The sequence below is a fragment of the Drosophila biarmipes genome, chromosome 2L (assembly GCF_025231255.1).
Source record: "Drosophila biarmipes strain raj3 chromosome 2L, RU_DBia_V1.1, whole genome shotgun sequence".
NCBI lineage: Eukaryota > Metazoa > Arthropoda > Insecta > Diptera > Drosophilidae > Drosophila > Drosophila biarmipes.
In genome coordinates this window covers 21,082,240-21,103,879 of record NC_066612.1, presented here as the reverse complement: position 1 = coordinate 21,103,879, position 21,640 = coordinate 21,082,240, and the positions used below count along the sequence as shown (strand labels likewise).

At 47.2% G+C, this 21,640-nt stretch overlaps 4 protein-coding genes across 7 annotated transcripts; 3 read left to right on the top strand and 1 right to left on the bottom strand.

Annotated features, from left to right (window-relative positions):
* The first annotated feature begins 396 nt into the window (after positions 1–396).
* LOC108034269 (segmentation protein paired) lies at positions 397–3,314 on the top strand. Its single transcript, XM_017109128.3, has 2 exons — positions 397–745; positions 1,239–3,314. The coding sequence occupies exons 1-2, from the start codon at positions 679–681 to the stop codon at positions 3,020–3,022; spliced, it is 1,851 nt and encodes a 616-aa protein (XP_016964617.1). The 5' UTR covers positions 397–678; the 3' UTR covers positions 3,023–3,314.
* Positions 3,315–8,748: 5,434 nt separating this feature from the next.
* On the bottom strand, positions 8,749–9,905 carry LOC108033472 (uncharacterized). The gene has a single exon (XM_044094233.2). The coding sequence runs from the start codon at positions 9,586–9,588 to the stop codon at positions 8,749–8,751; it is 840 nt and encodes a 279-aa protein (XP_043950168.1). The 5' UTR covers positions 9,589–9,905.
* Positions 9,906–12,817: 2,912 nt separating this feature from the next.
* LOC108033315 (epidermal retinol dehydrogenase 2) lies at positions 12,818–16,142 on the top strand. Of its 4 annotated transcripts, none has more exons than XM_017107594.3 (6): positions 12,818–12,938; positions 14,216–14,318; positions 14,917–15,070; positions 15,143–15,297; positions 15,360–15,720; positions 15,775–16,142. In XM_017107594.3, exons 2-6 carry the CDS (start codon positions 14,296–14,298, stop codon positions 16,036–16,038), a joined length of 957 nt encoding a protein of 318 aa, XP_016963083.1. In that variant the 5' UTR covers positions 12,818–12,938; positions 14,216–14,295; the 3' UTR covers positions 16,039–16,142. The 4 variants fall into 4 exon arrangements, with proteins under 4 accessions (XP_016963083.1, XP_016963080.2, XP_050741159.1 ...); XM_017107591.3 differs by having other exon boundaries at positions 12,830–13,005; XM_050885202.1 differs by having other exon boundaries at positions 12,830–13,009.
* Positions 16,143–16,482: 340 nt separating this feature from the next.
* Positions 16,483–21,559, top strand: LOC108034040 (rab3 GTPase-activating protein regulatory subunit). The gene is made up of 8 exons (XM_017108786.3): positions 16,483–16,630; positions 16,692–17,001; positions 17,052–18,845; positions 18,908–19,124; positions 19,181–19,308; positions 19,366–20,491; positions 20,750–20,947; positions 21,015–21,559. Exons 1-8 carry the CDS (start codon positions 16,555–16,557, stop codon positions 21,189–21,191), a joined length of 4,026 nt encoding a protein of 1,341 aa, XP_016964275.1. The 5' UTR covers positions 16,483–16,554; the 3' UTR covers positions 21,192–21,559.
* Positions 21,560–21,640: the final 81 nt, after the last annotated feature.

The window sequence follows — 21,640 nt, the reverse complement described above, 5'->3', positions numbered from 1 at the left end:
ATTTTATTAGGTCTACCACATAACCCGTTTTCCATACCCGAAAACCGGTAAAAACTTTTAGAAACCACATAGCAGGTGCTAAAGTCAGGCCCAGGACGAGAATCGGGAGTGCCAAGGAGCCGAGAAGCATTGGGCGCGCTTGTTCCCGTATTCCCCATCCAAGTTCTCTTCCCTACTCCCCCATTCCACAACGCTTTCCCAGCCGAGACGCCCCCGGCGACGAGCGAGATGGGTGCTACATCGCCCGATATCTGACAGAGTGCGAGAGCGAGAGGCCGCGGAAGAGAGCTCTGCGATTGGTCCGCGTGGTGGTTACCTGCCAAGTGGCAGTGGGACATGGCCGACGTCTGGGCCGGGGCTTCACAGAAAGGCAACGATCTTGGCCGACGCTCGGATGGTGAAGTCAGTCAGGCACAGACTGCGCAACGAGTCACACCACTCTCGTCTTCGTCTTCGCCTCCGCCGCCTCGCCTTATCGAGATTGCGCCCTGAGATATTCGAACTGAAACCAATCGGTTAATCAACACCTCGCAACGCATACTTATGACTGTGACAGAGTGTCCAAAAACCGTCAAGATCTGAAGTGATAAGACCACCAAGTGATACACGAACTCCAAGACTGAGTTACCGCCGGTTTTGTGCCGGGACAACTTCGCGGATCTTGGAGCTCCAGAAACTATGACCGTAACCGCCTTTGCTGCCGCCATGCACAGACCCTTCTTCAATGGATATTCTACCATGCAAGGTAAGTGTCTGCTGTATGACTGTATTTTCAAGATGACAAGCACTCTTTAAAAATGATCTGAGATATCTAAGACCTCAGGATCAGGATTCTGGCAAATATATATTCTGACATACCCCTATGTAGCCAAATCACTCCATTAAATAAGATGGACATCTGGAGATCCATCCCTTTCACATCCCATTCTAAGCTTTTTTTAAACACCTCAGATCTCCTGCAGATCTCTCGTTCTCCGTCGATCCATTTCAAAACTCACTGTTTACTTTTCTGCCAAAAAGATCTCAGTCCGATACAAGGCCGCCGGCAACTCTCTAATGGCCATTAGCTGCCCGGCGGGAGAGTCGCGCGCCTCTGACCTTCGACCTTAGCTCCGAGTTTCCCTCTTCCCGGGAAGTCAACTCCGGACGAAGGTGTCGTAAATCAAGTGACACGCGCTTCCCGCTACCTAGCAATTGGAAAAGCCTCTAAATTTCCACTTCCTCTTCTCCCATTCCAGACATGAACAGCGGCCAGGGGCGCGTCAATCAACTAGGTGGAGTTTTCATCAACGGTCGTCCTTTGCCCAACAATATCCGTTTAAAAATCGTCGAGATGGCTGCCGATGGCATTCGGCCCTGTGTCATCTCCAGACAACTGCGCGTGTCCCACGGATGCGTATCGAAGATCCTGAACCGCTATCAGGAGACCGGCTCCATCAGGCCGGGAGTGATTGGTGGCTCCAAGCCGAGGATTGCCACGCCCGAGATCGAGAACCGGATCGAGGACTACAAGCGTAGCAATCCGGGAATGTTCTCCTGGGAGATCCGCGAGAAGCTGATCCGCGAGGGAGTCTGCGACAGGAGCACAGCGCCCTCGGTGTCCGCCATTTCGCGCCTGGTGCGTGGCCGAGATGCTCCGCTGGACAACGAGCTGTCCTCCGCCTCGGAATCTCCCTCGGGTGGTGTTACCAAGGCCTCCAGCTCCTGCGGCTCCGATGTCTCGGGCGGCCATCACAACCACAACAAGCCCTCCGATGAGGACATCTCCGACTGCGAAAGTGAGCCCGGAATCGCCTTGAAGCGCAAGCAACGCCGCTGCCGAACCACCTTCTCCGCCTCCCAGTTGGACGAGCTGGAGCGCGCCTTCGAGCGCACCCAGTACCCTGATATCTATACCCGTGAAGAGCTGGCTCAGCGCACCAATCTCACGGAGGCTCGCATCCAGGTGTGGTTCAGCAACCGGCGGGCTCGCCTTCGCAAGCAACACACCTCGGTCTCGGCCGGAGCTCCTGGAGTTGGAGTCTCCTCTGTGAGTCATGTGGCAACGGCCCCCACTCTGCCCAGCGTGGTCTCCAGTGTGCCTAGCATGGCTCCGCTGGCCATGATGCCAGGATCCCTGGATGCCGCCAGTGTGTACCAGCAGCAGTACGACTTCTACGGCACTCACGCCAACATTTCCGTATCCGCCGCTCCCATGCCCAGTAGCAACCTGTCGCCGGGAGTCACGACCACACCGCCGCACCATCACCAGTTCTATAACCCCAGCGGCAACACCGCCAGCTACATAATGCCGGGAGAGAATGGCAACACCACACCCACCGCCAACATCATCGTGTCCAGCTATGAGACGCAGCTGGGCTCGGTTTACGGAACCGAAACTGATGCCAACCAAACGATGCCGCGCAATGAGAGTCCCAACGAGTCGGTGTCCTCCGCCTTTGGCCAGTTGCCGCCCACTCCCAACAGCCTTTCTGCGGTGGTGAGTGGCGGAGGACTGACCTCCAGTGGGGGCAACTCGGGAGTCGACCCCTCGCAGTCGTTGGCCAATGCCAGTGCTGGAAGTGAGGAGCTATCGGCTGCCCTCAAGGTGGAGTCGGCAGATCTGGTGGCGGCCAGTCAGTCGCAGCTGTATGGCGGATGGAGCTCCATGCAGGCGCTGCGTCCCAATGCGCCACTCTCGCCGGAGGACTCGCTGAACTCGACCAGCTCCACGAGCCAGGCCCTGGACGTGACCACCCACCAGATGTTTCACCCGTACCAGCATGCGTCCCAATATGCCGCCTATCCCTCGGCCCCCGGCCACGCGCACTCGCATCCTCATCACGGACATCCCCATGCGCCACATCCGCACGCACATCCACATGCGCATCCGCAATACGCCGGCGCCCATCCGCACTATCCGCCGCCCAGCTCGACGGCACACTTCATGCCGCAGAACTTCAATGCCGCCGCCTTCCCGTCGCCCTCGAAGGTGAACTACACAACGATGCCGCCACAGCCGTTCTACCACTCCTGGTACTGAACATCAAGAGCAAGGATCCTCCACCTCCAGGAGCAGGTGTCTCCGGATCCCTGGGACGAGTCGCCAAAGATGTACATAGGGGGAGCAACATAAAAATAACATTTTTGTGTGGGGGCAGTACAGACATTTTCCATGTGGGAAAACCTCTGACGGACTCGCCCCCAAAATAGTTCCAATTCGTAGACCTAAGCCTAGTAAATACCCTACCAACTAAGGTTAAGAAGATAAGATGCAGATAGCCTAAGTAGCAAGTGCCTTGAAAATAAATACATCTATGCTAATTTATGCCGTATTCCATGATCTTTCACTCGAAGTCCTGGCCATTCAGCAGCCTTGACACGCTTCTGTTCGCAGCGGGAAATGGGAAATCCTCTGGGCCATTAGAGCCTTTAAGTAGCTGCGCTTTCCACGGACCTGGCTGGAGATCTCAACAGTCGCCCCGGGCGACTCCTCCTTCTCTCGGAACTCCTGCTCAAGCTGTGAGAGGGGTCGCATAGTTTCCGAAAAAGAGAAACTCCCGAAAAGGAATGGCAAGAGATTTCGTCTGGGCAGAAGAGCGAAGACAACTCCAACCAAGGTGTTAATTGCCCCCCGATTTCAGAGTAACCCAGTAACCCGGAGTAATTGCCCTCGTTCGGACTTACCTCAAATTCACACCTCATCCCTTCAGATCGGGGATCAGCCCATCCTACCATCCTACGTGTCTGCGATGGCAATTAATGAAGTCATTATCCTTGAGTCCTCACCTCCAGACAGCTCAGACGGCCTAGGGATAAGTCTCTATTATTTTAATCTAGAAAAAACTCCTAAGCGCTGTTTGTTTTCCTCTGGCCGGCGAGAGAAAAGTAAATATTGACTTTACAATCGACTTAGGAGTTGGCGAAGGGTTTTCCAGGTAGATCGACAGATTAGCCAGGAAAATTGCACAAAATCCATTTAGATCTAGTTGATTTCGTTCTCCTAAAACCATAATCAGGGGATTTTCTAACTTGTTGTCAGGCATCTCTTCCCATTGCCAGACGAAATCCAATGCCGGTATCGCCAACTGGGTTAATAAACCAATTACGATTTAACTCGCTACCCACCGAGTTGGGGAGAAAATTCTCAGCCACAGTAGCAAAGAAAGCTTCGATCGGGAAACGATTAAATACAAAATATTACGCATTAATTTTCGGTAGCGATATAAAATTACCCGGCAAGGCGCGCGAGAGGAAAAGCTCGGCGATGTAACCTCCAAAAACACGGAGGGCAGCCATGGCCATAATGGAAGTTGGGACTGTCCAGAGATCATGGACATGCCGATCTCCCGGCTCTGGCATTGCGCCCTCCCCGTAAGCCGTGATTAATGAGCTGACAAAGTGTTGAACATCAAAGGCAGGGAAAACAGTAATTTACAACGACGCGACTCGAGATGAAACTTAATTTAATTTTTTATTAATTGTTGCTGGGATGGCGGTCGGATCTGGGCCAGACAGATCCCGATCGCGATCGAGATCGGATTGAGACTTAGATTGGGATCTACCTGCTGATCCGATGATGAACCAATAAACCCAGGCGTTGCCTGGCGCATAAGCAGCGCAAAACCTCAAAATATTTACTCGACGGCAAGGTGGACTAACCCAAAAGGGGATTTGCGAGCGATTTGCGAATCAAAGTTCCCAGTTCCAGGAGGCGGCCCAACGTTTCGAAAGGATTTGCAGTGCCAGTCGTTGGCTGTCCCGCTTCCTCCCCCACTCCCTTCCCCTCTGCAGGATTAGGCCGTTTCGGAAATAATCCTTTGCTGCCAGGAAGAATGCAGTAAACGGCGCACAGTCCTCCGTTCAGGTCAACTCGTTTTAGGCCCGTTTACGACGGTGCCATAAACTTTTATTTGCTGTCATTCTTCGTCCTCGTGCGCGGTGCTCATCGCTCAGCCAGGACACGAACCCCTTTCCTCGCAGGACAAAGGGTCCTGCGCAGGGCTCGCAGGCAAGAGTTAAGCCAGGAGAGTGGGAAAGGCTTAGCTTTCAGTCAGTCAGTCGTTCGGTCGGTCGGTCGAACGGAGTCAAAGCCAGGTAGCGTTTCTCTAGGTAGAGTCCAGAGCTGCAGCGATGATCCCTGCTAATGAGGTGTCCTGTGCAAAGCAGAGCTATGGGCCTCGGGATGTGCGAGGTGGAAGAAAGTCCGTAAGTCAAGGATAATAGAGAACTAACGGGGAATACGGGGACTGCAAGCAATCCAATTGATTGAGGCAATCATCTTAAAAATAAGCATTGCTCCTGATAAAGAACTAACTACTACAGTAGTTATTTTTCCCATCTTTGGTTTAATTATAAAATGTATAAGTGTGAGATATATCCCAGAGTGTGAGATTAAATGAAAATTGATTTGGTACAGACTATAGATTCCCAGTGTAGTATGTCTCAATTTTTATTATACCTGCACTACTAACTTTTGGAAAAGGTGTCTGGTGTCTTGAAAGGTAAAAATCATTCAAAACCTCTCCTTCACAAAATTCTGTCCAAAAATATGGATATAGACTCTTAGACAACCATTCACCCAAAGTAATTGCATCTTTAGGAAAATCGATCTGCTTTATAAAATAAGGAATTCCAAACAAAATGTATAATCTTGACAATTAGTTTGTTTTGAAACAACACTAAAATGATTGTAATAAATGTATTGCACGTACTTGAAATCAGATAAAGATTAGGAAACTACTGTTTGACCAACTTATTTATTCAAAAGGATATTTGTAGCTCTGCAGGCTCGCAGATCCATTAATCAGCAGATACACTTGCACACCACGAGCCGCCCAAACAGATTCCAGCCGTATTGGCAAACATTTCGGTTTGGTCTGTTGGGCCAACTACTCGTACTGTGATCCCTGTCATCGCCGCCGTACAGAGAGCTCGACAAGGTACTTTGCATGTCCTCGGCCTCGTCCTCGAGTTATCCCACTGACTTGCAACGGACTGGGAGTCGAGCGCATGCTGTTAGCGCACAAATTGATTTGTCAAATCGGGCGCACAAGGACGTTGCCATCATTAACGATGATTGCCCAGGACCCTAGGATCCGGATTCGGGACCGTATCCGGCCGAAGGTCGTTGCGCAGTCGGTGCCAACGACTTGGACTCGGACATGGCATTGTCACCACTTTGCGTGTCGCGTACCACCAACTGTTTCTGTTGCTCTGTCGCCGTCTCTCTCGCCTGCCCTGTGACCATCTCCTTCGGGCCGAAAAGTTGGAGTTTTATTAATAAACACCTTGCTGGCGGAGGAGCGGGACAGCTGTACGTCCCACTCCCTCTTTGATCTTCCTGAAAACAGTCGTAATCGATTTGGAATGCTTGGCGGGACCTTTGCTCCTTCTCCCTCTTCTTTCACCGCCTGGATGGTTGGCAACTTGTCAGCTTCCTTTTGGCATCTCTGCCCAGCAAGTGTCTTCTGTCCAAGTCGGCTGCTGAGCGGTTCCATCGCCCTCGGAGTGCCAAAGTTAACGTGGCCGGAACGGTTCCGCTACTTTCCACCAATTAAGCGGATATGCTAGCCGGATTGGCGGGCTAATTTGGATTGTATTGGGAGTTGGACATGTAAAATAGGGGTTAATAGGGTGTGGCTCCGAGGGGAAAGGTGGCAAAGGTAACCGCTTTTGTTTGTTTTTTGCAACCTTAGCATAACCTAAATATTTAGTTTTGGTCAAATTGAACTTATAAATATGTAAAATTGTACATAAGAAATTTTCAATCAAACCGAATTTAGGTTTTCTTTTTGATTGGGCGTGGCCCACAAGAGCCCAAGTGGTTCTTAATGTTAAGCACTCTCCGTTTCTTATATGTGTGGCTCTAAATTTCATCCATTTGCATTAGATACTATCTGCAAGCTCGATGTTAGCTTGTTGCATTACCTTCCGCCCCGAACAGGTGCCTTCGCAGACCCCAGCTCCCTGGCTCACACACAATGGCTCAAAGCCAATTTCATGTACAATACAAGCCTTCCAATTGAGCATTTGGCCAAATGGTAATGCTCGCCTCATGCCGACATTATTATTAATGATAAGCACAAGTCGCCCTTTCTGACGAGGCGGGGAAAACAATGGAGAGCTCCATTTATGCACTGCCCAAAAAGTCTGAGGCGCTGTTTTAAGAAATATTAAAACTAATTATCTATCTTTATCTTAAAAGACGTGTAATAAAAATGATGTTATTAAAATCACCTCTAAAACTTAAAATATTGTTAGCCTAATAACAATAACTTCAAAACATTTTATGAGATTAAATATCATTTTTGCGGTGGTCTGGGCTCTTAGTTCGATTTCGATGTAGGAAAAGCGCGGCGAGGCGGGGAAAACAATGGAGAGCTCCATTTATGCACTGCCCAAAAAGTCTGAGGCGCTGTTTTAAGAAATATTAAAACTAATTATCTATCTTTATCTTAAAAGACGTGTAATAAAAATGATGTTATTAAAATCACCTCTAAAACTTAAAATATTGTTAGCCTAATAACAATAACTTCAAAACATTTTATGAGATTAAATATCATTTTTGCGGTGGTCTGGGCTCTTAGTTCGATTTCGATGTAGGAAAAGCGCGGCGTTCTTATCGCCGGATTTTGGGGGGAAACTGGCATATTAATGGTTCATTACGGTGACCCGCTGGCCCGATCCGCTGCCGACCTGGCCTGGACACGGAGGCGGACATGGGTGCCGGCTCAGCTTCGGAGGCAGCTCCTTGTGGACTCGGTTCGCTGGGGTTTCGATGGCTTTGTTTTCTGCCGCGATTGCTGGCCAGGTACGTACGGGGACTTCCACTGACGCCTGGCGTGACGGTTTTAATTTTATTTTATTATTATGTATATGGTGGCGCAGGGTGCTTGCAGTCTATGGCAGCTCGCCACCACATCCGCGTCCCTCCCAGTCCGTTCAAGTTGGGCATTTTATCATGAACTTGTTTTTATGGCCGGGGTTTGGCGGGCTGCCTCGTAATTAGTTGTGGGACTCCGCGGCAGCGCCACCTACCGGCCGTGGCGGGGGTAACGAACGACATTGCCCGACATTTCCAGGCCCAAAGCTAATGAAGCAACAGCCCGAGCCCAAGTCCCACCTAGCCTCAGACCCGCGGACCTTCAGGCTTCACGGACTCGTGCAAATTCCACTGAAAAAGGAGCTAAACTCCGCTTTTTACTCCTCGACGGCCTGGCTTTATCTGCATTGGCCCAGCAATTTACGTGGTTCGTACTTTGTTTCTTGACTTCTTTGTATTATTTTGCAGTTCCGCAGAGTTTCCTGGAGTCGGGGGTCCCCACACGTTGTGGCGAACTGAGGTTAGCGCGGCAGCCACTAATTTTGCATTAGGAAATTGGAGTTTGACATGTGCCCATGAGGGCTTGAGTTGAAGAGTATTAAGGGATTTGGCTGGCTATCAATGAACTCTTTTAGACTGAGAAGGTATTTTTTCAATAATTTGCAGTTGAATTAACCAAAGTGTAATATTTAAATACAATAACATAATAGTAACTATGTAGTTTAAGGCTTTTAGATGAATTAATATATCTAAGGCAAATACGACCCCATTTGTATAACAATCTTGATCCAAACCATTCTCAAACGGCTACCTAAAAGGATCTGAGCTTAACACAAGGCTTATTAGTACTATAAATATTTTTATTGAAACCCTCGAATTCTTCAAATAATGGACCCTTAAAATAGTAAGCGTAGATAATATATACAACATCGTTAGCAGATATTTCAGAAAACCGCCGACCGGCAACGTCGAAGCTCGCATTTCCTCTCTTGCAACGTGTCCACTCCGAATCCATGCCAAAGTGTGTCCGGCGGCTTACTCCACCGTACAAAGTAGGTCTTATGGACGGCGGCGAGCTGTGGCTTGGACTTGCTTCCCGGAACCCGGCGCCGTCGAAAGGGCCAAAGAAACCAGTGGAGTGGTCCCCGACTTATAGGAGGCCCCTGCAGCTGTCCAGGGCCCACGGATTGGATCGCCTCCAGCTGCAGAGTGGGGTGCGGTTGCTCCACTATCACGGGAGCTGTCTGGGGACCTCTATCTGGAGTATTAGTTAGTCTAGTACTGGAATCGAAGACTTCAATCTCGGTCTGATCGCGTGATGACCAGGGCTGCAGGCAACTGGTCTTCAACGGAGGTAGTTCCTCTTCAGCCTCCTCCAGAATGGGGGAAACCCGGCTGCCGCGATTGCATTTGAAGCAACGAGGAATCTTGGACTTTGACGGTGGCGGAGAAGGAATTGGTGGCGGCATCTTTACCAGGATGAAGTGATCATTTAGCAGGCAAACGTCCGACACTTTCTCGTACTTGGGCTCTTCGCCGAAGAAGGCCTCCAAGTCCACGTTCTGCTGATAGATGCGGTAATCATTCCCAAAAGGATGTGACTGCTCCCGCTGCTCTTCCAGCAAACTCGATTGGCGGCATTTTCCGATGGTCTGACCAGGATGGGGCTGCTTCCAGACCAACGTGGAAATGGAAATCTCTTCTTGGGGTCGGTTCATGGGGCTGCGGTGCAGCGAGAAGAGCCTGGCAAGGATCAGTCCATGGAGGCGAGGGTGCCGGAACATCCTGACGGAGATTTTACCAAGCCGACCTGTTAAGGGTTAGAATTAAGGTAGTTCTAAGCTAATTCAAAAGGGTCTTGATCTTGATATGAAATGAAAGGAGGGGGTGATGGGTAGAATAGTTGCATACTTTCGGGCCTCTAATAAAAACAACCCGGCCTTCTTTCCCCTGAATTTGCGTTAACTACAAACCTAAATCGAAATCAAAACCTTAGATAAAGGTGAATGGAAAGCTTTCATTTATCATTTTTTTTTTGCAGTTCTTTAGAAATTATTTTTCATATTTTCAGACTCATTGCAGATTTCTCAACTGCCTTTATAGGGGGACTAGCTTAGATTTAGGTTGGAATATAAGTTACACGAAATGGGCTGGCAGTTTTCCTGTCGGACAGGCACATTATCCTTCGCTTGACTTTTGACACTGCACTTGGCCAAGAAATGGAGGAAGCAAGGAAGCGGCAGACAGGCGTCGAGAGTCCTTCGCGGGCTTGTTTCACGAATCCGCTACCAATGCCCCACGAAAACAAAAGTTATATTTATTATTTTGACAGGTAAACAAATCACGAGCTCACCGCACTAACACAGGCACACACCGGGGGAAAACAACAAACTGCAGGCAAGGAGACACTCACATTTTGGCGTGCCCCCCTCCGCGGTCTTCTTCTTGCTTCCGGTTTCCGGCTTCCTTTCCGCTCTCAATTGGGCGTTGTTCGCCGCTTGGCTCACCAACGGCAACTGAAGCCGCCTTTCAGGCCGCCGTCGAATGCAGCACAGCCACATGCGTGGCCAATTAAATACCCTTCGAAAATGTGAGGGCGCTGACGAATCGGCGGTGAATTTGTCCATACTAAGAAATGGAATGAGTAGAAAAAATGGCTTTACATGTACACACACACTTGATAAAAGTTTACTTAACCAATATATAATATAAATATGGATATGGATTTTACTGAATTGGATATTAAAGACTGTCTAAAAATCCGCTTCTTAACCGGTGTAGGAATTCTCTTTTGCTGTTAACTACTGAAAACAAAAACTTACCAGAAAATGTTTTAATGATGGGTTTTAGTTTCCTTTAAATGGCTTAGGAAAATGAAGAAGTATTTAGCATCAGTTTGTTTAAATTATTAATTGTTATGTTATTATTATTCTATTATCACTTTATTCAAACTAATTTTATTGTTTATAACAACGAGTAATTAGACAATTTCAATGATAATTCGCTTAATAAAAGAGCAAAATAAATACTCGAGTGGCTTTCATTTATCAGAAATTTATACTTGAGTAAATCAAATAAAATAAAGTAAATTCTTTTTGCCATAGGGTATATCAGTTTCGATTCCCGCCCTATCATTAACTTTCACTTTTTGTTTAGCATGTTAATGGAAGGACGAACAGAGGGATTGATGGTTGACAATTAGCAAAACATAGTGCAATGTTTTTAAATGTTCCAATAAAGAACTTGTTAAGTTAATGGAACCTGAATAAATGAGAATAACTGCTACCCAATGTCAAGGTTTAATGGCGGTTTTATGTTGTTTTGTTCAGGTTTTATAATAGGATTTTATTTAGCTGTATACTTTTACAGCTTATAACAACACTTAAAGTCGGAGTTGAATTTTCTTACATATTTATTTGGGAAAATACTTCACAATTTTCCCGTAACTACGACTTAATTTGCATGTTTTTAGGAAAAGCACCTGGTACAAGACTCAAGTAACAATCGTATACTTGGCGCATTAGTGACTATTTTTGACATGATCGGATCAGATACTTTTGCTGGTCAGTTCTAAAAGCTTGCCCCCCTTTTTGGCCCCTTCGCTTCCAAACTTGTTCCCTAACTTATTCAGGTGCCTGACATGTCATACTGATATTGATTGTTAATGCACGCCACATCGATAAGTCAAATGAAGGCAGAAAACCAAGGGGTAGACCAGAAGAGAAGGAAAGGGTGGATTGGGACCATAATGACTGAACATTAAGCAACAAGCTGGCCGCCGACGAACAACCCCACCCAGTAAGAAAGGCGCGTGGGAGGGGAAGTACATAATAGGCAGAAGTTCTTTGTTTGCTTTGATTTGTGCTCAAAGCGGTGATTATTCGAGTGACAGGCTGGGCGCTTAAGTTGCGTTTGTTTTCGATACATTTATTTCAGGCTCCTACAAATAAAATATTGTTACTATTTTACTATTTAATAATAAAGTACATATACGGATTTATCTAAAAAGATAACGACTTATTACAAGTTCCAATGGTAATTATCAGCATCTAAAGTGCGACTGCCTTTACTACCCTTCTTTTTGTTACTGCCGAGCACTGGTAGTGCTGCGCTATTTGTTGTTGCACTCGAAATTGAACCCAATTATGTGAACGGGTTCGTCGATCGCTTGAAATTGAACGGCAGATGCGGAGAGAGCCCTTCGATGACCTTCCCTCAATCAGATAATAAAACAAGTAAAAGCCACAAGTTCAATGTTCCGACTATGGGAGTAAGACTAAAGAGTATGAATTAAATATTATACAAGCCAGGCCTTAACTTAAGTAATTTAACCCATTTTGTTCCTAATTATATGATTATTATTATTTGTTTTCCAGCTACCACTGACGACAGCTACCACCAAAAAAATGATAAAGAATTTGAAACTTTTAATTTCATATGCACATTATACATTCTGCAGATACTTTATCTCTACTTATTTTGCCCCATATCAATATACCCTTTTTCTCAGCGAGAACCGGGTATGAAAACAAAGGAAAAAGAAAACAAAATGCAATCGAGTAAAAGTAAATTTCGGTTCAAAACATACATATATATTTTTTCTGACTATCAGCCAAGGACAAAACTGGATAGGAGCCTTTTCCACTTCCAGTTGGCGCCCCCTCGCCTTCTTTTCATTTTTTATGACCACTGAACTTGAACTTGGTGGCGAACTTAAGCTTACTCATCTCAAAATAAGCAAAAGCAAAGCATGAAAACGGTAAATCATGCTTAGCCAAGTTGGTTTGAGCCAAGTTTTGCTTCCTGGTGTTTTGTTTTCGTCGGGACCCCGGTGAAGGTCACCTGTGGCTTGTTGTTTTTCGTCTGCGAAAGTGAAGCAAAGCGAAGATCATTTGTCAGTCTGCGGCGGCCGCCAAGGATCGCGATCCAGCTCTCTTCAACCCGCCCGCTCTCTTAAGCCCTCTCTTGGGGCCCACTCTTCCCGGTTTGAACGTAGGCTTCGTAGCTTTGGAAGGCCTGCAGCTGGAATCATTTGGCGGCGAGCAGCGAGACCCATCGGTCGTTCCAGTCCCGACTTGGGTTCGGATCTTCTTCACACCTATCGATCAGTCGGGAATATTAATACTTGAATTGTGTAAATAATAAATACATTGAATATTTTTCGCCGATCTCGAGTTATAAACATTTTAACACAGCGTAAAGTGGGTAATTGTGAGAGTGAAATTAGATGTTGCAACTAGATTAACCAACGTTTACTCCATTATCCGGAAACTAGTTGTTGAACTGAGGATATTACACAGTCGATTGAATCAACCATTAAGTTAATGGACACACCTGTCTGGCGAAAACAGTGATAGGATAGCTGGTCAAATTCATTAGGAACAATGACTTTTGAATATCAAGTTTACTAGAAACACTTTATCATCAGTCTTTGATTATTCAATCTTCTTCAGTTAATTGATGTCTGTCGTGCCTATAAAATGAAAACAACTAGATTTGGCGTTCAAGCTATAACAGCCTTTGAAACTATATCAAACGAAGGTGAACCCAGTTCAGTGTGAAAGTTATGAAGAAAAGTACACATCAATTAGATACACGATTGATTAGGCAACTAAAACGCAGGAAAAGAGTTATAGAGACCCTCGTTGCATTTTATGGTTACGGCTTTCGGTTGTTGCAACAAACATTTTGGCTTCCCCGTTGCAGCGGGCCATTTATTTGCCTCTGCCAAGAAAGTAAGAGCCCAACAATGCAACTGGCCAAAGAGAAGAGAACTTGGCCCAGAGCTAAGAGACTGGCACTTTTGGCATCGCGTAATCGAGCCCCATTCAGGCAGTGTTATGTGCAAAAATTTATCAAGGGGGATTTTACACTTTAAGTCAAATTAAGGGGTTATCTCTAACTTCACATTCATTCACTCTAAATCATAAAAATTATATAAATCATTTTTTTAGTCAAAGATTATATATAAACAAGTTAGAATTTGAACTTCAAGTTTTTTTGTGTTTACAAGTTGCTTCACATCGAATCAATCAAGGGTTAGTCCCCATATAACCCCCATTCCGACGCCCCTGCGTCCTTTTTTCTTCGTGTGCATTTGTCTCTTTCCTGTGTGCCACATTGGAGTGCACGTAATTTTCCATTTAGTGGCAGCCGAATCGAAAACGAAAGTGGAAATGCTGCACTGCCGCTGGCCGCTCCATCTGCCGCACCTCCTCCTCGCTCGCCCACGCCGCTCGCTCTTGGCCAGCCGGTTGTAAAATCGGGGGAAAATAAAACTATAAAAACGAAGAAAACCGACTCCTCGCCAAGCTCAAAAGCCAAAAGCTGTGAGGAGGAAACCCGCAAATGCGGAAGAGCGACGAGGCAGTCAAACAATCCGTGACTCAAAAGCATTACTTTTCATTACAGGCTTTGGATCGGACTTGGTTCTGCTTGAACAAGCTGTCAAAGGACGCCGGCCATACACTCATCCGAAAGTTGCAGTCATTATGATAGAACGAGAAATTATCCAGTGAGTGCTAACGCTTATCACTTTGTAACTGCAGAAATGAAGCAGTGCACCTTATCAGTAGTTACAGTGAAAACATTATATTATTGACAAGGTGGAAAATATTAGCAATCGAAAATCTTCTTTTAATTTGGAAATGTTGATACAATTCTGTATTAGGCTTAGTTGTGCACAACTCATAAGAGAGAGAATGGCTCAGAAGACATGTATCACTTAAAATTTAAGTGACATCTTCCCCCCTAATACTTCCCCCAATCCATCCAAAACCCATTTATGCGTAGCTTGCCAACCTGGCGAGCCTCTGCTGCTGTTCGCTTGGCCCCTCGAGTACTCGGAAAGGGGGCCAAGACCCGGTGTCAAATATTCTCCACTATCTTATGTTGTACTATATTATGGGGACTTGGCAAAGTCCGCCGATCGCCTTCTGCCTGACCGTTTGAACATTGCACATGCGGCGAGCGCATACAAATAGATAAATTAAAACATTTCGGGTTTGCCGAGCTTCAACTTTGTTCAAATATTTGCCAGCTCGGAGTGGGCAGCAGCTAGTTGATGCGAACTTCACCGCGGTATTGTGCACTGTATTTGTTCTTTATTTCAGCACGACCCCAGCTTCAAAGCGCATCTTCGATGTGCTCCAGGACATCCTGCAGTTCCTCGTGCTCTTCGTGCGAATTCTTCTGGAGCTGTTTGTTACTCTCGTGCAGGCCTTCTTGCCCCAAAGGCTTAAGGATGTTAGCGGGGAGATAGTTCTGGTAGGACAAGCTACAGAAAGCAGCCACGTCTTTTTTTGCTATTTTATATAATTACATGTTCTATCCCCAAAGATAACCGGAACGGGTCATGGAATAGGCCGGGAGCTCGCCCTTCATTATGCTTCTCTGGGCAGCACTGTGGTTTGCGTGGACATCGACGATAAAAACAACCTGCAGACAGTCCAAAAGGCCAAACGCCTCAATCTGGGCGAAGTTTACAGCTACAGGTACTAAATAACTGATTAAATCAAATAAAAAGAACCAATCTTCAATCTATAAACCTCTCCAGCTGCGATGTTTCCAAGCGCGAGGAAGTCATGGCCCTGGCGGACCGGGTGAAGGCCGAGGTTGGACTCATATCCGTGCTTGTAAATAATGTCGGGATAATGCCCACCCACCCGATCCTCCAGCAATCCGCCGAGGAAGTCCAGCGGGTGTTTGACGTGAATGTTTTCTCGCAGTTCTGGACCATCCAGGCCTTTTTGTCCCACATGCAGGAGCAGAACCGTGGCCACATCATCTGCCTCTCTTCCATTGCCGGTTTGGTTGGAATCTCCAACTTGGTGCCCTATTGCGCCACAAAATTCGCTGTTCGCGGGCTGATGGAGGCCCTGCACGCGGAGTTACGAGAGGGACCTTACAGGGATCTGGTGGGACACACACTCGCAGCCAAATAATACAACATTAATCTAGGCCTATTTTAGATAAAGACAACCACCATCTTTCCCTATATGACCAACACTGGCCTGTGCAAGCACCCCAAGGTGAAGTTCCCTTCGATCCTGGGCCTGCTTGATCCCAAGCAGGTGGCCAGGAGGATCGTGGAGGCGCACCGCTCCGATCTCATGGAGGTCACCATCCCCAGCTGCCTGCTGCACATCAACAACTGGACGCGACTCCTGCCGGATCATTGTGGCCTGATGCTCAAGGACTTTATCGACAGCGGCGTGGATTCGGACTTAATTTAGATTGCCCTTGATTTAGATCATAGATCGAGTTTCAATATGTTGCAGTACAATAAACTTACTATTGGAGTATGTATCAAAATAAAATCAAAGTTATCATAATAGTACCATCTTTTTTAAATACTTGTGGGCCACACTTTAATCGCTGTATTCACAGTTCTTAAGAAATTAAAAAATATAAATAATAAGAAGGGGAATTCTTATGATCCAACCAAGTAGGAAAAAGTATATAATATAATCGGGAATGAAATGGAAATGTAAACCAAAAACCACGTTTGTTTTAATTTTATTCACCGATTTATTTAAATATATTACCGAAAATCGTTTTAACCAATAGCCTACTCGATAAGGCGGTATAAGTTCGCTGTGACTGGCGATACCTGTTGCGCTGAAATCAATAAATGTGAATAGTAATGGCACCAGTGTTGGCTAAATATAAGGGCAATCTCGCAAATTCGCTAGAACTAGCCGCCCTGCCACCTCCACAGCAAATCAGCTGTGTGATGAAAACAAAAGACGATGGCTTGCGAAGTAAAACACTGCGGAGAAATCCGCGACTTTAGAAAAGTACAGGAATACTTTGGACTTGGACACGGTGAGATCACTTCGGCAAAAGCCCCTGCAGAGAGTAATCATAGTTTCTCCGTTCGGGGCAGATGACAACTGGTTGAACGCGGTAAACCATGCTATATCGCCCACTGGGGAACTGATTGCCCTGGCCCAGGGTGAAAAGTTGGCATTCCTCTCCACCTGCTGGAGCAGCCATGGGAGCGCCAACACCTACGCCCTGGGCTGGTGCGGTGAGCTAGAGGATCCCAACCAAATCGTGACCAGTCTCACCTGTCTGCCAATCACCCAAAACCGAAGTTCAGATGCAGCAATCGAGTGGACATGCGTGGCAGTTGGCTTGGTATCAGGCATGGTTATCTTCTACACGGACTCTGGCCTGAAGCTCTTTTCTCAATGGTCAGTTAAACAATAAACTCACCCGCTCACTAACGGGGTATATTTTACAGCTGCCAGGAAGATCCGGTTATCGGAGTCAAGCTGCAGTCTGCACCCCGCCATTCCGAGGCAGATTCCCTACTCTACATCGTTTATCCGCGCTGTCTGTGCTTCATCCAGGGCCAGGACATTATGCCCACCTTGACCAACTGCCGGCACAATGTGCAGAGAGGCGCGTTGGAGAGGAGTACGTATCCCATTGCGGATGTTGTGCCATTCCAAAAGTATAAGTTCAAACAGGCGAAAGAGGCCGTCATCAACGATGCCGTCATATCCAGCACGCAGCGACCTCCAACATACGACTATATTGTCCAGCAGAGCATTGGCCTCGGTTACTTCGCCAAGGTTCACGCCATGCCGCCGAGGAGCTCGCAGGTTCTGGCAGCCGGTGCAGAGCCCTACTTGGGTTTCTTCCAGGCGGAGGAGGGTTACAAAACCATGTCGCTGGGCGAGGTGGCCAAAGATGTTATTGGGATAGCGTACAAGAACCTGCTGGGAGGACTCTTTCGACGCGCTCCAGAGCCTTTACCGTCGCCGGAGGAATCCCCTTTACCCGTGCCCACAAAAGAGGCCCCTATGAGGATTCGCTGTCGTCTGTACGACGGAAAGAGAGATGGCTTAACCCTAGCAGTGGCACCAGGTGGCCGCCTGGCGGTTGTCACGGATAATCTTGACCGTGTGATGTTGGTGGACACGCAACAAGCCATAATCCTGCGTGTGTGGAAGGGCTATCGGGATGCCCAGTGTGCTTTCGTACCAGTCAAAGAGCGATCTGTGCGCGGAATTAAGACGCACAAGCGAAAGGCTTTGTTCCTGGTGATCTACACTCCTCGGTTGGGCTGCCTGGACATCTGGGCCTTGCAGAACGGACCCAAAGTGGCTGCCTTTAATGTCTCAAAGAGCGGTCAACTGATATACAACAACCACAGTGCTCTTGGCACTGGCAAAAGTGGTGGACCTGCTGGCGGAAGTAGTCAATCTCGAAAAGCTTGTGCTATTAATCACTGTTTGTTCCTAGACCCCACCGATGGCAGCTTAAAGGAGGTCCACATTCCTTTTCATTACGCTCTGAGCGAGACCAGCTCCCAGACATCGCGGGATATCCATATGCTGAGGCGTCTGAGAAATCAATTAAGAACATTAAGTCATGGCGATGCCAAGGACGAAGTGCTGGGGGAGATTGGCGAGCTGGCTAGTGAGCTACAGACGCTAGAGGTACGACAACAGTGCCTGGAGATGTTACTTAAGAGCAAGAAGCTGCAGCCACAGGTTTTCCAGTGCATCATTAATGCCTTCATTGAGAAACCCCTTCCCGAGCCGATAGTCTCGGAAGATTTTGTCGTTCAAATCGAAAACTATAAACGCCTGACTGATCTCTACTTGGCCCTTAGTCAAGCCAATCAGCGGGGAGACAGTGAACCACCTGTGGAGCACCTAGAGCTCTCTGATGCAGATTTAGTCACCATTAACAAGTTGGTTTTGCTGCTGGACGACGGCAGCGATAAGGAAAAAGCCGCCTCCACGCGCGAAGTAAGCTTCAAGCTGCAAGGAGAGCACAAGACCGAGGAGTTTGTCGATTTCCTGAGCATTTTCAACATCGAAAGTCCAGAAGGCATCAGGCTGTTGCCTGAAAAATCGGACAAGTTTGGTGCTGTTAGTATTGATCTCTTCAGCCAGTTTTTTGCCCAAGGTCTGTGCTTTGGTCAGTTTAAGCAATGGATTGCTCAGGCATGTCTACCCAGCAGAGATTTGCTAAAGTTGATTATTTGGTTCTGGCTTGAAAAGCCTTTTAAATACAACAACTGGTAAGAAGACCGGATTTCAATCCTCCCAATCTACCTTACTTATTGCCCATTTCTTGTTTTAGTGATGAAGTAGTGGACGATATGTCTAGGATCGCTGCTATGGTTCAGACTATTTGCGATCTGGCTGGTGAACATATCCACGACTATGCCTACAATGCCATCTCACCGTGGTGGCAGGAAGTACGTGAACTTCTCTTGGAGAGCAAGCAGTTTTCTGGCTTGCTGGTGGCCATTGTCTGCAAAACGGTAGCCAGTAACTTGTGGCGTAACAGAAAAGAGGTAGGTTTTCTGACTGTAACATCTAATGAACCGAAGTTAAATAAGATTTTCTCCAGGGATCTTGTGACGAGTCCTCGCAGAACGAGGAGGAGGAGCGCTGGGAACGCATATCGCACGATGAGGCGCAGTGGGGATTACTGACAGGAAAGCTAGAGGACGTGGCCGTGCTGGGAGCAATACTCGGGTACGTCTAAAATCTCTTATTCCAATGGTTTTTTATTATTTACCCCTCCCCGAACAGTAAGCCGCTTACCTGCCGGGAACCCGTAGGTCCAGAGATGCCCTACGACCCACCAGACTGCAGCCTAAAGAGCATTGTAAGCAGTGGCAAAGGCATCGTCACCGAACTGACGGCCAAGTGGCTAATTAGCGCGCAACTTCATCCCAGTAAAATCTTGGAGATATCGGCGCCGGAAAAGGAGTTAGACGAGGAAAACAAAACCGATTCGAAGGATGATCTAAACAAGGAGTTGCCCAGTGAAGGGGCCGAGTCAGAAGAGGACTTAGAAATGGCTAAGGAAGTGCAGGCGACTAACAAAGATGCCCACGAACCGATCCTTGAGCGACTAGCTTTGCTCCGAGCTCACTTTCCCTTCAGCTTGGAATCGGGCGTGCTTTTAAGTCTCATGTCCTGGCAATACATGGTTCAGTGGAGCAAGCAGCTGTCTTCGCTGGATCACTTGAAGGCAGCTCTGCTTTGTTTGAATCAATTTCGTACACCGGACTGGGCTCTGAAGCACGGAATATGCTGCATGCTGTGGAATGCCACCCTGAAGTTTCCTCTGCAGGCAGCGGCCAAGCTAATTCAGAAAGTGGGTCGGCTACCGGTGGACAAGATGTGCCAGCAAGACCTGGAGATGTCGGCGGGAAAAGTTCCCGAGTTCCTAGAACTCAGCCTCGAATTCCTTCAACACTTCACCACATCTATGGAGCACGACAAGCGGGAACTGCACTTTGAACAGTCTCTAAGTGAGGGAGCCCTGCCCTTACAGTTCCTGGCTCTCCAGCAGCACCACGCCATGCCGCAGTTGCTCCGTCTGCAGACGGAACTGTGCAGCGTACTCCACTTGGTGGCCTTCTTCCAACTTCGAATTTCCAAGCCTCTGACCACGCTGTTTGACCCGATGAGCAACAAGGCTCTGCTAGCGGACATCAACAAGGAGCTTCCCTACGTTCTGCCAGCACCAGATCTCGTCCTTAAACAGCAACGCACCGACTTTCTATGCCGCATTGTGTCCGCTACTATGGACCTAATCAGAGAGGATCTGGAACAGTTGTACATCTTGGACCATGTCTTCTACATGGCCAAGATATGTGCTCTGGCAGACAGCTGGGAGGTCGACAAACTTCCCATCCTGAGGCGACAGGTAAGGATACGCAACATTCAAAGCAGCATAAAATCGGTTAGGTTTTTTCAATACCTATAGATGTTTTGAAGACCTTTGTTTGAGTAAGGCATTGGAAATATAAACTAAAATGTAATTCATTTGTGATCTCAGGACCCTGTGATTCCTATTTAGGCACACCTACCTATTATTTTCAGTTGTAAATTCAGTTTGTTAGTTTGTTCATCATAGAACCCAACAGAGGAAACACATATATTAAATATATTTTCCCTCCTCCAGGTGGTGGAGCTGTACGCTTTCGGGTACGATGCGGAAGCCCAGATGCTGCTCCACGACATCAGTGAGGACGAGGAGCTGGGCCGACTGCTGCTAGAGATAGCTGGCCGAAGGCTTAATCTCTACGCGGAGAGCTCGCAGTCCACGTTTCTGAAGATTGCCTCAGTAGGACACCAGTTGCTGGCCTATCTGGACAACCTGGTAAGTGCTGCCAGCGTGTACCATCCGCAGTACTGATCCACGTCCACTTCTTCCACCGTCCACGCAGAAGGAGCCGATGACGGAGCAGAACATTCAGATTGCGGCCACCAAACCCGATGACATCGATGTGGCGGCCCTAGACAGGCTGTTGTCCCACGCCTACAAATGCCTCTGCCGGCGCGAGTGCAAGCAGCTGCCCATCATTGCCCAGATGTACAACGCCGTGCGTATCCTGCAGAACTGAGGGCGAGGGAAACAAGGAAACACTCTCGTTATTCAACGTTAATCGCAAGATTCATTGCGCGTATTTCTTGGAACTTAGAAAAACAGTTTGAGAAAAACCACAATCATGATGCCTGACTTTATTACTTTATTTTAACACTATATTACCGAGATCTATGGATACAAAATACGACACCAACATAAAAGTGACCAGCATGAAGCCTTGGCATTTATAGACTTATCAAGCACCGCACATTTACTTGATCGTTTATCAGCAAGAACCTTGGCAACAGCATGATAATGTTGTGAAGAGGAAGACAGAAGTTAATTAGCAAATTAACTCATAAATATCTCTTATATTTGATTAAAAATTATATTTTAAAAATGAAATATTGACTTCTTGGGTCGGAGCATTATGTTTAAACTATATTTAACACTAAAGCCTCTGCTATTTTCGCCGAAAACATTTTA